General features: G+C 43.7%; 4 protein-coding genes across 4 annotated transcripts in view; 1 reads left to right on the top strand and 3 right to left on the bottom strand.

Moving 5' to 3' along the window:
• LOC105896224 (clustered mitochondria protein homolog) overlaps window positions 1-6,476 on the bottom strand; it is a 17,204-nt gene extending 10,728 nt beyond the window's left edge. The window contains exons 1-10 of the mRNA XM_031571972.1: window positions 4,345-6,476; window positions 3,929-4,119; window positions 3,257-3,428; window positions 2,595-2,738; window positions 2,116-2,237; window positions 1,640-1,794; window positions 1,367-1,492; window positions 1,116-1,263; window positions 842-934; window positions 145-539 (exon numbers count right to left, since the gene is read on the bottom strand). Of these exons, the coding sequence (XP_031427832.1) occupies window positions 145-539; window positions 842-934; window positions 1,116-1,263; window positions 1,367-1,492; window positions 1,640-1,794; window positions 2,116-2,237; window positions 2,595-2,738; window positions 3,257-3,428; window positions 3,929-4,119; window positions 4,345-5,686 (2,888 nt within the window). The 5' untranslated portion in view covers window positions 5,687-6,476. The remainder of the gene's footprint in view (window positions 1-144; window positions 540-841; window positions 935-1,115; window positions 1,264-1,366; window positions 1,493-1,639; window positions 1,795-2,115; window positions 2,238-2,594; window positions 2,739-3,256; window positions 3,429-3,928; window positions 4,120-4,344) is intronic.
• Window positions 6,477-7,211: 735 nt separating this feature from the next.
• si:ch211-274p24.4 (coiled-coil domain-containing protein 92) lies at window positions 7,212-12,232 on the bottom strand. The gene is made up of 4 exons (XM_031571973.2): window positions 11,813-12,232; window positions 10,354-10,501; window positions 9,875-9,922; window positions 7,212-8,612 (listed from the first exon to the last, which is right to left on the bottom strand). The coding sequence occupies exons 2-4, from the start codon at window positions 10,481-10,483 to the stop codon at window positions 7,912-7,914; spliced, it is 879 nt and encodes a 292-aa protein (XP_031427833.1). The 5' UTR covers window positions 10,484-10,501; window positions 11,813-12,232; the 3' UTR covers window positions 7,212-7,911.
• Window positions 12,233-12,747: 515 nt separating this feature from the next.
• Window positions 12,748-13,377, bottom strand: LOC105896223 (TLC domain-containing protein 2-like). Its single transcript, XM_031571332.2, has one exon. The coding sequence runs from the start codon at window positions 13,242-13,244 to the stop codon at window positions 12,894-12,896; it is 351 nt and encodes a 116-aa protein (XP_031427192.2). The 5' UTR covers window positions 13,245-13,377; the 3' UTR covers window positions 12,748-12,893.
• Window positions 13,339-17,500, top strand: part of LOC105893835 (myotubularin-related protein 1-like) — a 12,334-nt gene continuing 8,172 nt past the window's right edge. The window contains exon 1 of the mRNA XM_042708398.1: window positions 13,339-13,356. Coding sequence (XP_042564332.1) covers window positions 13,339-13,356 — 18 coding nt within the window. The remainder of the gene's footprint in view (window positions 13,357-17,500) is intronic.

Below are 17,500 nucleotides of genomic sequence, written 5' to 3'. Positions count from 1 at the left end.
TGAAAAAAAAATATGCAAGATCATAATCAAGTAGGACATTCTATCTTTTGTATATTTACTTGTAACAGCACAGACTTTAAACAAACTCTTTCAATAGATTTGATTTTATCTGATGTACAAGTTATTCTTAATTTTGTTAAATACCTGGCATCACTAGCAATGGTCTTGCCAAAGTCGATGGAGCCGTAGATGACACTTTGCTCTTGGTCTTTCTCTAGCAGGCCAGGGACAATGGACTGGGCTGTTACCCGGTAGCCCCGATAATCCACCACTACAGTGCCAAGTGTATGGAGACCCTCAGCATCTATGGAGGCGTACGCTCCAACGCCCTTGAGGTCATTTGTAGGGGCGTAATGAGCAGCGGCATCCCCGCCCTGTTCCAGGTAGTGATCTCGCACGTCAAAGCCCAGGCTGAAGAAGATGCTGTTCCAGATGAACATGTGCATACGTGGCTCGTCACCAGGGTTGAGGGCCATCAGGCTGCCATCGATCACTGCCATGGCACCTCGTGTTGCCGTAATAACAAAGTCACAGTTTGTCTGAGGGTTGGAGATATTTGATAAGTACGATACGTCAAGAAAAGACAAGAAAAGAAAAGAGAGGAGAGAGGGAGGTCAAGAGAGAGGTTGTGCTTCCTGTTGGTTACCACTGATGCAATTCTTTTCAATGTTATTCAATTTACTTGTATTATTTATGGTACATAGTGTCATTGACAGTTAACATTGTCTCAAGGTCTGAATCCCTGATGGCAGGCAGCCTAAGACAGTATCAGTGTGGATGCACATCTGAGACATCTTAATATTTATGTGTGGGGCACAGGGACAAGCTGCCAAGCACTTACCTTGAAAACAGCTCTTTCCCTCAGCAGACGCTCTGAAAGGTTCTTGCGGGGGAGTTCCCTGGTGGACTGAAGTTCCTCATTCCAGTCCCGTGTCTAGGAAAGCCCACATGCCCCATCCCAAAATAAATAAATAAATACATTAAATGAAATGGGCACCACTTTATAACCTCTGTAAGCAGATTGTATCACATCTTGGAGTCTCACTGATTATCTACATTTTACAATACAGATGACACAAGCATGAATGTGCACTTGCTGTGGTGCTGCACCCCACCTGTCCAGGTATGTGCTCCTCATAACCCATGCGGGAGGTCTGAGCGTCCTCTGCTCTCACAGAGTCTAAATAGTGGTCAACCTTCGGAGCTGCCCAGCTGTACAGCTGGAAGGGGGTTTCCAACCTTTCAAAAGGGTGCCTGTGGACCCTGATGATGGCAAAGTCACAATGAAAATCAGTCAATCGTTGCATTCAGTCATATAATGGTAATGGAAATTGATAACGTTTGACCAGATGAAGACTGAACACACCTCTTTTTCAGCAAGGCACTGAAATTCTTTTTAAACGAGGGGCTGATCTGATTCATAAGATCCACTAAATCATGGCTAAGGACACTGGGGTTCGCTGGCTTTGGGTTGAAGCTGTAACTGGTTGACCTTAAACAGCACCACATCATACACACAAACGAGAAACAAAATGTATAGAAATGTGGTTATTTCACAAGCAGCAATTCACTCAACACACTTAAAAGTCAGTATACATATACCTCAAACTGTACCATAAAAGGCTTTTAAGTGACTCACTGGTTGAGGTAGAAACCACGAACCGAGGCAGTGATGCTGAAGTGGCGCTCCTCCAGCGTCACCACATTCAGATACATTAGGTCTCCGTGCATTTTTCGGTTTCCTGGAGGTGGGTTCCAGTTGCTCATCGTCAGGGCCCTCAGGAATTCCAGAGGCTGTATGGGATGGTTCATATGTTCATAAGTGTCATAATCATCAAAACAGGAGACAACAGCCGCAGCAAAGTACAAGGTGTTTATTTGAAAGAGAAAAACTTTCTGTTTCAAAAACTGCTTCTGTGCTTTTATACAATACCAGACTGCTCATTTAATTCGTCAATTTGACCTGTTTGTTCAATATCAGTCCAAATAAGCACATCTGGAGAGTTGGCAGATTTTAGAGGACTAGCTTCAGAAAGTACCTCTGTGAAACCAGGTGGATATTTGACAGGAGCAGCGTCCAATGGGCCTTTCCCAGTGGTATGAGCTGCAGCCTACCTTAGCGTCCTCATCCGCAGGCTGCAGAGGCCAGAGCGGGCACTCTTTGCTCCCTGGCAGGATGTACTCTGGAGGTCCACAGTTCACCTGCTTCAGCTCGTTGCCTTTCTTCCCGGGCTTATCTGTATGGGGAGGCAGCATGAGCAGTGAGAGAATACACCCACTATATGTCAGGCATTTTTCCTGTTTAGCTGAGCAACCAGGCACCATCCAGTAGCATCATTAATATGCATGCTGGATTTCAATCTCACTGCTCATGCTGTGTTGTATACACTCCTTTTAAGCCACAGGTTATTTGGTTGTGTGGTGCCTCAAGCCCAGCGGCATGCATATGATCTGCAATAGATCTGTGTGTTAGGCTTATGAATGTGCTCATATTGCACATATCATTGCTTGTGCAGTGTCTCACCATCAGTATCCCCAACCAGATGAGCCGAACGATAGTTGCCATGTGCATGATGATCAGAGTCATGTCATACCTCTCATGTCCGTGTCAGTGAAGTGCCTGAGAAAGGACAGCGATCTGCAGTCCACTCCATTGTAGGCATCAGTGGGGTCCAGGCTCCTCAGAAGGTTCCGGATGTGGCGCAGGTGAATGCGCACCTCACGGACACTGTAGGGTTCTGGAGACACACCGGAGGGTCAGATCTCAATATTTCCTAAGCTTAACATAATTGAATCACTAGAATCGGAAAGATTAACACACACAGTACCAGTGACTTAAATCTTGTTGATTATAAGAAAGGTTTCTCATTTCAATTCTGTATCTGGGTGTAATAATTACACATGCTATTGTGTAGATTTTCATCTGTTGTTTATACCACATGTCTGCCGGGCCTACATAGACTCCTACCATCTATGGTTTTGAGCACACATCCATGCTACCATCTATGGTTTTGAGCACACATCCATCCTACCATCTATGGTTTTGAGTACACATCCATCCTACCATCTATGGTTTTGAGCACACATCCATCCTACCATCTATGGTTTTGAGCACACATCCATGCTACCATCTATGGTTTTGAGCACACATCCATCCTACCATCTATGGTTTTGAGCACACATCCATCCTACCATCTATGGTTTTGAGTACACATCCATCCTACCATCTATGGTTTTGAGCACACATCCATCCTACCATCTATGGTTTTGAGCACACATCCATCCTGCAGGTCACTGATGGACTTCATATGGATGAAGTTGTCCAGTGTGCTTCCATTCAGCTGCAGTGAGAAGCAGGTGCGATGGCATGTCTCCTCGTAGTCCATCAGTAGCTGTTTTAGCTCCTGCACCATCGCCATGGGAGACACCTGAAAGACACGGGGGTGAGGCAATAAACAATGAGTGGCCAAACACATGCTATGACGTTGTCAGATTTTCAATGCAAAATAATACTACTGTCCTCAAGCTTTGTCAAAAATACATTTTAATCCTGTGACATTTTGTGCGAGACTTTATGTGTTTTTATTTTATAAGGACATTTCCTACAGTTATACAAACTGATATTAGGTCAAGTTGCAACAAAAGACCTCGCAGTGATTATTTCATAGCAAGCGTCCTTGTTTGGATTTTAGCACAAACACTGAATGGACAGCTAAAGGACCGTGAGGAGCCATTAGCCGTATTTGACGAAAAGTGTATGGGATTAGAATCGCAGACTGCGCCTTTCAATATTGGTGTATACCACAAAGCAAAGCTTTATAGTTTACACACAGTTATAATGATGTGGTCTGATAACTGAGAGGCAGCTTTCCTCTGAAGTAGTTCCTCTATAGAGGTTACACACCGCTAGAGTAATAGGATTTAATACCTGAAAGTTAATTGGCTCGATGCCCGGGGCCTGGATTTTAACTGTGAACGACGTGTCCTCATTGAGGCCCACTTCCTCCATGTTGGCTTCGCCATGCTGCCCTGTTTCATCGTCCCCTTTCAGTGTGGCCATGGCCCCCTCTTCTTGGTCATGAATTATGGGGCCTCCTTGCATTGTGTTGGCACAGTGCCCTGGAATGGGTGATCATGAGTATGGTGATTGTAATAATGCAAGGGAGGGTACAAATGCCTCGGCATGTTCAAAAATGTTTAACTAGATGTAATTTATATTTACAGATGTATTACTTAAATACATTATATACCATAAACATCCACTGAGATTTTGACAAAGGAGCATGATAAAGGAATTAAAAGGATTAAGGCTTTAAAAACCCTCAAAACATGCTTACATCATACCTGTGAGTGGCGGGGTGGCCAAAAACAGTCTGTCCACCATGAACAGGGTGAGCTGTTCTTTCTGCTTCTCCTCCAGTAGTGCGTCATCCTCCACAGTCACATTCACCGGCATCAACCCTTGCTCTCTGTCTCTGGCCTGTCCTATGCATTGCTCTTGATCTTGTTTCTGGCACAACTGTACAGCGTTGTTTTTAAACTGGGCTTCATTAGTCTGAACTCTGTCCTGCTCTGCTCCCGAACAGCACTGCTCTGTGGGCCAGAACAGGGCCTGATCCAGCCCAGAACCAGCCCAGATCACTGTCCGATCTGCTCCAGAGTCAGCGGTTTGGACTAAGCCATGTGGCGTCTGCTCTTCACTCTGTTTGACCTGTATAGCATCTTGCCCAATCCGTTGCACAATCTGTCCAATCTTCTTTGAGTCCCCTTGAGTTTGTATTACATTCTGTCCCATCTGGTCTGGCTTTCTCCCTGTGTCATCTGTTTGAGTTGGGCTCTGGCTTAGTTCTTTTAGGGCCACATTCTGATCCACCCTTACACCTTGTTTAACTTGAGACTCCTGCTCAGACAGTAGTGCGCTCTCTTGTACCAGATCAACAATATTTGGAAAAGTTCCATGTTCGAGAGGCTTTTCTGTCTGCCCGGTTCTCTGTTCCATCTGTTCCATCACACCCTGTGCTGTCTGCTCCACTCCTGGTTGCTTTTGATTACTATTGTGTTCCATATGCTGTGTCCTGTGTGTTGTCCTTGCAGCAGCCTCCTGATCCAACTGCAATATGCCTCCCTCTGTCCATCCAGCATCCACAGCTACTTTCTGAAATACATCTGATTCTGCCTCGACACTCTTTTCCATATGGGCAGTGCAATATTCCATCAGCACTATGTTGAGCTTATTATGTCCAATGTCCTTTTCCTTTGGATCTACACTCTGTTTTAAAAGTTCTGTGTGATGCTGAAGTTTTTCATGCCCATACAGAGCATGTTGGTCCACCTGCAACACATCCTCCTCTCTGTACGGCTGCATTATGACAGTCTGGACGGTATCACTGTTTTCCCGGACGAAGCCAGGATTCCACAATCCTTGGTCGCGGTGTAGAGAATGCCCTGCTACGGCCAGGGCTGCCCCTGGGCTGCTGCTTAAAACAATGTCTGGGAAAAAGGCATGACCCTGGTCCAGGACAGGGGACTTCTCCGCATCCCCTGTTGTCTGGGACGGGGACGGGCTCTCCTCATCACTGTTTTCCTCAGACAACAACGGGGACCACTCCTCCAACGGATCACTCACTTCCTTGTGTTGGATTTGTTGGCCTGAAAGATTATGGCAGCAGCTGAGAGCGTTCCCCATGGTGCCAGGCAAACAGTATAGCAGTCACACGATAGAACAAAAGTGAGTGTGCGAGGGGGCAGTAGCCTCACAGAAAGATACCCCCCAATGCTAAGCTATCACTTAGCCAGAGGCTCCTGCTCTGCTGTTGCTCTGTCCTGACCTGCAGCCAGTCAGCAGGTATGCACTGAGAGGCAGCTGCTTTGCCCTGGCTGCCAGTCTTGGCTAGCAGCTGCTCACTTCAACAACAGGGTCAGTCCCAAAACACGGAGAGATAAATGCCAGAGTATGCGCATGGTCAGATTCAGCACAGTGTGCAGTTACTTCACCAAACAAATGACAAAGGAGAAGACAGGTCTCTGGAGAGTGATGAGTGAAACAGCAAAGGCAAAGCAGTAGAAAAAGGAATGACAATCAGCCAAAGGAAAGAAAAAAGTCCCATAAACATATTGTTAATGTTCAGCAAAAGTGCAAAATCATACGACTAAAGGTTCAGCATTATAAAATATCTGAGCGCCAGCATGCCTGTAGAAGAGATCCTCAAGCTGTCCAGTGACTGATGCAATAGAAAGGATGAGAGAAGGTCCGTCCGAGGCCCACAGAGTCCCCTGCTCCAGTGACACATTACACAAGCCCCATGTGTGTCCTCCAGTGCCCTTCACACGTTCTCTCCCTCCGTCTCCCGCACAATGGGAGGGGAGGAAGAGGGAGGCCCCAGCCCCCCTTCCATAACAGCCAGCGTGTTCCAAGAAGGACGACCCAACACATTAATTCAGCCCCACGTATAAAGGCATTGCCTACGTCGCCACGGCTACTAAACTGAGCTCATGTCTATGACTCACAGGATTCCTTTGAATCTGATCAGCCTGCAGTCACGTGAAGCACTGTTCTGAAGCTGTCAAGCCGGAGCCGGTGGGTATAAATAGCCGAGACAAGTGGTACGGTTAGCACACTGCCCTGGCACTGACGGGGGAAGAACCATGGCAAACACACCTTGTTTCTGGCGGTCTCCGAGGATAATGGCTCGAATGCTGCTCCACACTGGTTGCTATGGCAAAGTGCTGCAGTAGCCTTCTATTAACATTCAGAGGAGCAGTTGGGGTAGTGTGAATTTTTTGGTCTGGGAAGTTTCTCGAACGACTCAGCAAATAACCGACTATTTTAAGTAAATTACAGATGTGATTTATTTATTTATTTTTACAGTCCTAGTGCAATTTAGAAGACGCTGGATTATATAACCTCAAACAATAACAGCGGAGAAGACACGATGAGCTGACTGAATACATAAAAATCAGAATGCAATTGACTATTCACTCCGTGGCCACCCACTAATGAACGTCTGCAAAAAACTGGCTACCATGGACAGCTCTGATGGAATGTTACAGGAGAACAGGCGTTAGCCCACGATATATATTTTTTGTACGTCAGAATGCCCGCAAGAACGTTCAACAAAACTGGACTACCTTCAATCAGTATAGCTACTACATAATACGAGCCATGTACGTAGTAACACAACGTAATATCGAGAACAAAGCAACGAAGGTAATTTATGGTCGTATACACAAGTTTTATTTGACAGTTACACCATCCCTGTTGCTACTCCATTAACTGGACATCATACGTCATTATATGGCTTCCTATGAAACTGGTTTTGTACAGGCACAAGTGGATTACTAAACTTCAGCAACTCAAATATTTTTGAGAAAGCTGCAAACACTTTGTTAACTGTCATGATAAAGTAATACTTTATTTTAAAGTGACATTGACGCCTATTCAGGTTTCATCAAATTCTGTCATACACCTGATACAAAAAATAACACAATCATATTTCATGACTGTGTTATACTAAACATAAACATACCTCTTTGCTTATCTCAGTAAAGCTTATTAGATAGTAACATTATACAGTATGTTTCTCTAACAGTCTAAGGCCAGCATATTCAGCACAGTATTACTTACTGAAATCAGTGAGGTTCAAGTGAGTGACTCATTGATTGTACCAAGATTACAGTGTGTAGTTTAATAAACAAGAATGATGATGAACATGAGAATGAGGATTATAATGATGATGTTTTTGATCTTGACCCCAGTATTACATATTCTAGGGCTAGGAGTGATGGAAGTCTTTTTTTCCATCACAGTATCGATAAGGTTCAAATAGAGACCTTAAATATATTTATTTGACTTGCTAACTAACCAGACCTTTTATGGAGATTTTTACTTAGTTTACACCTCTAAGTATTCATTTATAATTCAGTGGTGTCTGGCTCCATTCTCCCCCTGACTGGTGATTGGTTGCTGTGTCTGCCCCGCCTCTCCTCTGAGGTCTCTGATTGGTCATTTTCCCTGCAGATCCGCCCCAGTGAGGCATGCAAGGGGAGGAGCCTATGCCTGAAAGGGTACAGGAAGAGGGCGGGGTCGGGCATGGGCCTTGGCTCCTCTGGCCCGTACACCCTCATCCGCGGCACACACTCCCGGACTCTCTCTGAGCGGCGGGACCTGCTGGACATATAAACCCTTGGCGGTCGCCTCTCGACCACCTCAGGGGACGCTTGCGCGGACAGTGACCAGTCTGACTCTGGGGAGCCCTCTTCGCTCTCCTCCACCTCATCTTCCTCCTCCTCCCCCTCCTCCTCTTCCTCTCCACCTCCGTCTTTCTCGTGGTACAGGCGGAAGCGGGCTGAGTGCAGCTGGAAGGAGAGCTGTGCCGCCACGTCCGTCTGCTGCCGCAGCTGCCGGCCGAGCGCCGTGATCTTGTGGCTGCGCCGCTTCAGCTCGTCCAGGAAGCGACGCTCCTCGTCGCGGAGACGGGCCTGCAGGGCTCCCGCCAGCACCCCCTTGCGGCGCAGCTCCAGACGCAGGTCGGCTAGGCCACACTCGCGCTCTGCCAGCCGCTGCTCTGTCGTCTGCAGCCGAGCCTCCAGTTGCTCCTGCTCCTCGTCCACGTCTGCAGACAACACACACACACACATGCACATGGACACACACACACACATGAACACAAACACAGAGCATAACACACACTCATACACACATACATGCACATCCATACATGGAAAGATTTATATTGTAAGCAACATACATTACAATCCAAGCAACAGTAGGCTACTTTAAGGAGAAGCCGCTGAGAATAAGCTGACATAAGTGCTACTAAAAGTGCAGAAAAGAAAGCACACGCTCACACACACGCACACACACACACAGACACACAAAAAAGATGAACATATCCAACTTGTATAACAAGTTTAACCATTTCTAAGATAATTCCCATGTCCACTCTGTTCAAAAGCGTTACATGCAAATGTCTGGTGAGGTGAACCACTTCGCAATGACTTGATGTTAGTTTCCAGTTCCAGGTTCCAGAGTCTCTCCGACCTTCAGCAGCTCCCCTTTGTGTTGGCATAATAAACCACACACTTTATTTCTTGTCACATAATTATAGGTAGGCTGAATTACTCTTTTCTAAAGCAGATAAAAGCACAAAGAGCATGCGGAAATATGGCAAAACACGGAGAACAGCACTCCTTACTGGCCTAAGAGATGAAAGTGTTTTATGTGGGATTGCAATCACAAATGCACTGCAAACAGAGAATCAATGATCTGAGAATCAATACTCGGAAACATACCTTGCCTTTACATTAAAAGTACAATTAGTTGTATGTTTGCATGCACGCTACATACCATAACGGGCTAAAAATAAGAAATGCTGCATAGCCATTGGCTATAGTCTTTCTCCATCTTCCATATTAAGCCTTCATCATTTGTATCAGTTGTCCGGTCTCATGTTTCTGCTTGCCACAAGTCGGTTGCCTGTCATCTTTTCTGACTGTTCTAGTATGACCTTTTATAATTGCTTGTTTTATATATTTTATATAATTGCTTGTGCATTTATCTTCAATTAATTGAGGCTATTATCCAATTAGATACAGTTGAGAGTACAATTTCCATTGAGCTCTATTATTGACCATCTTTGTTGGTCATTATAACGGTTCCTAATATCTATCTATTACAGAAATGTTGAACACACAACTACAACAGAGCAGCAAATTTACTTTATTGACAATTTACTTTAAACACCTTTACGAAATTCTCCACCTGCAGATTAAATCTTTCACATTCATAACTATACACCATCACATTAGTTGTGACCATACCATATCCATTCGGTTGTGCTGGCAGCTCATTAGTGGATTTCACTGCAGTACTCACCAGCTTGGGTTCTCATGGGTAACCTCTCACTTAGCTCACAGCTCAGCTCTGTAGAAAGAGGTTAGGACAAACCAGGTCATCAAATGATGTATCCTCATACGTAACACTGTTCTTCCACCTTAAATGTTTAGACACACAGAGGCTGTGTGGAAGAGGTGGGGACTTGTACATTCCAGATGCCACCAACATGAGTGGACCACCTATACACACCTCGTCCTACCACCTCTTCAGAAGTGTAACTCACACAGTACAACTCATGCCTAACTACTCACTCCTTTCCAATGTTCCTCCTGGTCACAAAAGGTTTAACATTAAGTGATACAGTGTGTATGTCTTTCCAATATCAATTCAAACATTTCAGTATTTGTTTTTCCCCTCAATATTGTTAGAACCCATATTAGACAATTAATCTAACTTTGGAGTGAGGAAAGTAACAAAATGCTGTAAGTCAGGATGTGACATCCTATCACATGACCCACCGGCACATCGTTTCCTGAGGTGCAGGATCTCCAGACGGAGGCCGGTGAGCAGCACTAGGTGTTCCTGTTGCAGGAACGCCACGCTGCGCTCCACGCTCTCCACCTGCTGTGCCAGGGCGCTCGTCTCCATGGAAACCACAAGGCTCACCTGTGTGGGAGGACACGGGGTCAGGGAGCGTTGCTGAACACAGAGAGGGGGTGTTCACCTGGTGAAATGTTTAAGATGTGATGTCTATGCTCCCTTTGAAGATGATGTATTGATTTGAATGGCAGAGTGCCTTCATCTGTAATAATGATGACCACAGGGCCCGACTAGTTCCCCAGAGCCACATATCTTGGATGAACTCAATAAACTAAGGTCAATTTGTGAATTTTAAATGGGTTAAGCATACATTCTCTGATTATGGATCAAGACGTAAACTATCAAAGCATAATCAATATCTCATTATGCAGAGTAGGCTACTAGATATCTATGAAATAACTGTGGTCCAGTTGTGTGCACATGATGGAACTGCTGTGTGCAATGTAAAGAAAATAAGGGTAAGCCTTATTTTGCAAAGTCTACAGTGTAGGCTTACTAATAGAATACCCCATCATATCTTCTTCAAAATATAGTAGACTGCTATCTAGTAATCTTTTAATTTTCGATGAAAACCAAACCAAAAACTCTCAGGTTTAACCAAACAAATGCATTCATGTAGAAAACCAACCAGTACATCAAGAAGTATATAAAAAAAACCGTGAAGCTTCATTTTAACTGCAGGGTCTGTTGTCACATGACCTATTGGATTGCATCATTGGAGGAAAGCATCAATTAGAGGATGTTTTTCAGCTCCTCGGCAATAGCTCAGGTCCTCTGCGACTATGTGTTTGTTACATTTCAATATGTGTTTTTTTTTGTGGCATGACGCTGACGCCGCAGTATTTTCAAAGCTCTGCGAGCACTTTTGCTAGGCCCTCCCCTAAGCCTTTCACACCGTTTCCGTCATTAAGCACCACTGTCGGTTAAAACAGCACTTCGGTAACTGACCAATGCTAGCCTTAAATTTGACGGTGGTGTCAACTCGTACTGAAAGAGCACATTACAAGTCTCTCGCACAAGACCACGTAGTTTTGTCAACCAGACCTGGATTTGTGCGAACGTAAATGGAACTTTAACATCGAGTCTAATTTACTTGAGTGCCTTAATATAAGACTGAGCAGGTGGCCTACACTGGTTTACATGACAAAAATAAAATACCGACTTAATTGGTTATCTACGCAGACTATCCATTGTATGCAGGCGACGATTTGCACTTTTGCACTCGTGGCGTAGAGTTGAATACAGGCTGCGTATCAGACACATTTACTTGTCAATTGCGCAGCCATTCTAAATCTTGAGCAGTACCCTTCACTATTTCCTACAATAGGCGTGTTTGGGAAACACCAATGTCAAATTTCTGTCGTCAGTGCAACTCACCTTTTGACTAGATGGAGAATTCCACAGAGGTACGGCTGTATCAGCGCATCGTGAACGGACGGCTCAGTGAGACGCTTCGTCTGTGGTGGGCTATGTCCGACAAAACCAGAAAAGCAACTAAACGAATCAGCGACACAATTAATGGTTCTGAAAAAGGGGAAATCACACAACCAGCGAATAGCTTTTCCGCAGATCTTCCTCTCTTGAAACGAATAACTAACACTCGCCAACTGGATCAGCGTTTAGTTTCAGAACGAAAAGCGAACTAGCCATTGGGAGACTGCAAAGCTATGGTTAAAAATGTGGTCCCCTTTGCTGCAGCGTAATCCAAGACATTGTTCTTGTGTTACTTTCCTTGACAGATTTTCAGTACCTTGGACGGGGATGGAGGAGGTTACCCTGGCGTTATGTTGACCCCTAGTGGTAGAGACGACACACTGACAAGGCATGTGCGATACCTGCAGTACCGGGTGTAGAAGAACACTAGACGTGTTTATCTTTGTTTAGAATCCACCTTTTATAGGTTAAATAGGAGAAAACATTGTTTTTCACAAACAAGTAACTGAGACATGAAGCATGTGAACCTTCAGCTTGATGGCAGTGTCCCTTATCGTAGGCCAACATATCTATGCTACCACAACCCCTGATATCGGCCCTTGTTAAATATCTACTACTGCAAGATGAGCATTTTTTTGTCAAATAACTCATGCTCACTTAATAGCCCTTCTTATTTTTGCAGGTGTCTTATTATAGGTCAGTATGACTAGTAATGGGAGGTTATATTGTACATCAGCCCTTTGGTGTAATAATATGTTGTTATAATGATTTATCAAGTTTTGTGTAAAGCCCATTTAAAAATGAATGATAGTACAGTCCTGTATCCCTGTAACATTCTAGAGAGATCTATAGCACCTTGCTGAAGAGATCTAAAGCACCTTGCAATGTTTACTATTAATAACAGGACAAAGAGGTAGGCAGTGTATTGAGTTACAGTCTGAGTTGCCCTTGTGATTGTAATGTGTTGGGATGAGGTTTTCACTGGGGTGGGGGTGGGGGGTTGGAGGTGACACCGGTGACACCTTCACTCATCCTTCCTCCCTCCTTCTCGGCTAGCCGCGAGGAAGTCGCTGCGCAGTAGCCGATAAAATATCATGGCGTTCATCACCATGATGAGCGAGAGGCCCACACTCCCGGCTGCGAAGCAAGGCAGCGACACCCGCTCGCGGTTCAGAGCCAGCCAGTGCGTCATCCAGGCCAGCGTACTGATGCGGAACGCCACAAAGGTGCCCAGGTTCAGCACACTGTTGAGTTGGTACAGGGTCCCCGAGGCAGCCCAGCCGGACATGCGCAGCAGCTGCCGCAGGTGCAGGAACACAGAGTTGAGCTCCACCAGCAGGGCCACCACAGCGAAGCCCACAAACTGACGTGCCATGACTGCGATGCTGAAGCATGTGATAACCTGTGGAAGTCGGGAGCGGGGGCGGGGGTTCAGAGATCACATATGTAATGGTAATGTTAATAGATAAATGCCATTAGAATCAGAGGTAAGCACAGAAAACACTTGGGTTTACCTACAACCAAACCTGGGTTAGTGGCACTGTTGTTAATCATGTTTATCAACAGGGCACAGCTCAGGAACACACAAAATATACGGGGTACTTAACAATCATTTGCAATGATACTGCTTTAACCACTACATGGCTCTTCATGATGACTCACTTAGATGATTGGATAAGAAGTGTGACCGATAGTGAGTTTGTATATTAAATCTGACCACAGATACACTTATGAAAACTCGATGTAAACAAACTGACTGGGTCCAAACGCTATTTAAACATGACGTCACAAATCTCTTCAGAAGAGGCTTTAGCACATGAAAGAACATTTTATACATGGAAAAAAGTGCAAAACAACAAAAAAAGCACAGAATCATACACTTACACAAAGACACACATACACAAAAAAAAACACACACACACACCTCTCTCTCTTTCTCTCTTTCTCTCTTTCTCTCTCTTTCTTTCACACACAGACCCTGTGAGCACCTCCACACAGGTAAGAGGGGTCAAACAATCAGGCAGTGAGGACTAAAAGCTGCTTTGTTTTAGGATTATTACAAGTTACGTAAAACCCTTGCTTTTACAAAAATAGCTTTAGTAGGTAATTTAGGATGAATCTAGTTTCGGTGCTCTATACTCTCAGCTTATGACTGTGGGCACACCATTGGACTTTAAACTGAACTTACTGAGGTCAACATTTGTGCTGTGCTGTGTGAGGACACACTGCAAACGCTCAGTTTCTTGTGTCAGGATTAATTTCTGTGACAGCTTTTGTGCAGTGCACTTTAGCCAACCAGGGAAGTGGGGGAGCGCAGCCGCCTGTGTTTATTTATTAATTTCTGTTACAGTTTTTCTCGATTGATTACATTCAAAAACTGGAACTTATGGCACAATGACCACAACCTGTAACTCATGTGCCAACTCCCTAAACCAATTCTGCTAAACTATAAGCACAATTATGTGCTTTAGACACAAATTTCAATTGTTAACCGCACTTTCTTCAAAACACAACACACAATTATCTGCTTTAGACACAAATTTCAATTGTTAACCACACTTTCTTCAAAACACTAAACACCATCCTCTCTACTTTGCACACTTCATCAATGCCAAAACCTCCTTGTGTTCAGACAGAACACACTGTTATTCAATTGGCAAAACTTCCATTGTGCAATTTGAAATCAAAGCTTTAGCAATATGATGGCCACAGGTTAGCTCCTGGTTTGGAGAACAATTGATGGCAACATTGAAGTGAGAGGTGATCAGAAAGGCAGAGGAGTGAGAGTAAGAGGAGGAGGAGGATGAAGAGGATGAAGAGAAAGAGCAAGAAGGAGAGCCATTATCTCTGATGAGATTCGGGCCACTGTGGTCAACCATATGGTCAACCATGGTTTGACCATGCAGGAGGCTGGCCAGAGGGTTCAACCAAATATAAGCCGCTTCTCAGTTGCATCCATTCTCTGGACATTCAGAAGAGGGAATAGGTAAGAAACACTACTATGACAGGAAAACACTAGTTTGAATGCCTTATCAGGAGCATAGTATTCTTGTATTTTCCATTGTACTGTATCTGTAAAATTACGTAAACAAATACAAAGTGCAACCATTGATGACCAAGACATATTCCTAAACATCAATACAGTGAGCCTAGCCATTCTCGATTGCTTACACACATGAAGCATGCCTCGTTTTCTCAAAACTCTAAACACAAATCCCTAAACCACTCACACAAAAAGCAACAACATTCACAACACTGTGTAGGTCTATTTCTGATAGCACATTGTCAATATTGCCTTGAGCTAGAACAGGATGCAGTACTTTTTTGTCCTTTTTTATTTTACAGTTTTCTTTCTTTTTTTTGTTGACTGTACTGGCCTATATCCTATTGTTTGTTCTGTGCAAATCATTTACACATTCATTTGTGTTTGCTGTGATGTATAGGCTACAGCACTTTTGGAAAAAATAAAGAAATATTTTAGTTGTTACTGTATATTTGTGTGTTGTTTTATATTTGCGTAAAAACATTATACAGTTATATTTTACTACAGGAGTAAGTGTATAGTAACATAATGTTCCTGATAAGTCCTTCATACTGGTGTTTTCCCATTTCATAGTAGTGTTTTCCATTGAGCACATCAGTGTTCAATCGATGCTTAGAATGTCTACTCATATAATGGGCTGTGTTTGTCATTAGAAAACAAAGTACCCTTTTGAGGTGACATAACACTGTTTTGAAAGCAAAGTTGCCTTTTGCAGGATGTATAAAGGGTTTTGCATTTTGTGTGAGTGGTTTTGGGATTTGTGTTTAGAGTTTTGAGGAAACGAGGCATGCTTTCAAAAAATGTGTGTTAGCAATCGAGAAAAACTGTAAAACAATTCACAGATGTTTCCATATATAAATGTAGCATGTAATGGAAATGGGTATGCCAGTGTTATTTATGTCTGTAGTGTTTGTATGCTCCTGGACACCGTTTCAGCAAGATCATAAGGAAAGCTAGATGTATTCAGACTTGCTCCTTGTGAGCAAAAAAAAGAATATCTTAGCAACAATTCTCCATAACATTATAATAGCACAGATCCCCCTCCTCTGTGTCATGTTTGGGTGTGTGTATGTGATGACCATGACAGAGGCTCCACTGACACTGTTCTGAGATATCTACTAAAAGTACTGATAATCGGGGGATAGATAAATAGTGAAGTTGCTGTCATTTGCCATTCAAATTTCAAAAGATTCATCTTTTTACTAAGAGCCAATCTTTTCACACAATCCTTGACCTCAAAAAGTGATGATAAGGTGTGGATGGGTGTGTAACCATATAAAGATAAAACATTTATGACTATTTGTGTGGTTGTATATGCACAAGTGTTTATGTGTGTGTGTGTGTGTGTGTGTGTGTGTGTGTGTGTGTGTGTGTGTGTGTGTGTGTGTGTGTTGTCTTACAGTACAGATGACCACATTTCAGCTTCAACTCTTTCTCTTTTCCTTTCTCTGTCTTTTTTCTCTCAGTAGCCATTGGAGGCTCGTGAATTGAATTCTAATGGGGCTTGGACCTCCCACATCAATAACAAATAACACCATGTGTAATGGAGAATTTTTGTGTGTAATAACAGCAATCCCAGAGGTGTCAATTATAACAGCTTTCATGTGCTCTCCCACAACAGCTCTCCCTGTGTTTCCTTCATTTCTCATGTGAATTGAGATGAGGGCATAGTAGGCCTTTGTTTTCACAAGACACTCTTCGTCTAAAAAGGTCTCACAGATTTAGGCTCTGAGAAAGAAAAAAACAAATACTGGTTTTGCTGGTTGGGGTTTAACACCAAATCAAACAGGCGTGTGAGGGGCCAGAGGGTTTCTCTGCATGGCTGAAGAGGAAGGGCCACACTATATATGAATGGGAGAATACATCGCCTTTATTATGGTTAAAAACAAACCACATTTATAACTAGGTCCTCTCATTTGTACAAATGCTATGTATATGTTTATTCCACAATACATTTGTAGAATAAGGATATCAGAATATGCTCATGTCTTTTGTGTTAACACTAACACTCTAACGCCAACCGATCTTATCCCCAGCGTAATCCACGTAGCCCCTCCTCCTTTTGTGGCTGTTCAGAAGCACAGTGGAGCCCAGCTCACCCTGCTGTTCACAGTGTGGGCCATCATGTTAACCAGCTGCACTGTCCACACATGCACTTTCACTCACGATCAAATCAAACCATACACACACTATGCATGATCACAAGCCTCATCTGGGGAAAAGTATGACAAACACTGCCTCGCCTAAATAGAACACACTCTGTCAGGTTAATGGTCCATTTCATTACTCTTGTAAAACATTCATTTCCGTTACTGTTCAGTGACAGCCGTCAACAGATATCTGATGCCGCCTCAGAACTGACAAACAGAGAGAATAAATCCTCTACATTCAAATGCAAATACAAGAGCAACCTCTCTCACCACTATTAGGCCACACTGGGAGTGAGTGAGTGAATGAATGAATGAATGAATGAGTGAGTGAATGAAAACAATGAATGAATGAAAACAACTATTTTGAAGAAAAAAATTAATCTGAAACAGCATGTTTTACATGCATTTTCAGTTAGACAAAATATTTATAATGCAATG

This window comes from Clupea harengus, chromosome 8, assembly GCF_900700415.2.
Source record: "Clupea harengus chromosome 8, Ch_v2.0.2, whole genome shotgun sequence".
Taxonomy (NCBI): domain Eukaryota; kingdom Metazoa; phylum Chordata; class Actinopteri; order Clupeiformes; family Clupeidae; genus Clupea; species Clupea harengus.
This window is presented reverse-complemented; position numbering and strand designations above follow the sequence as displayed.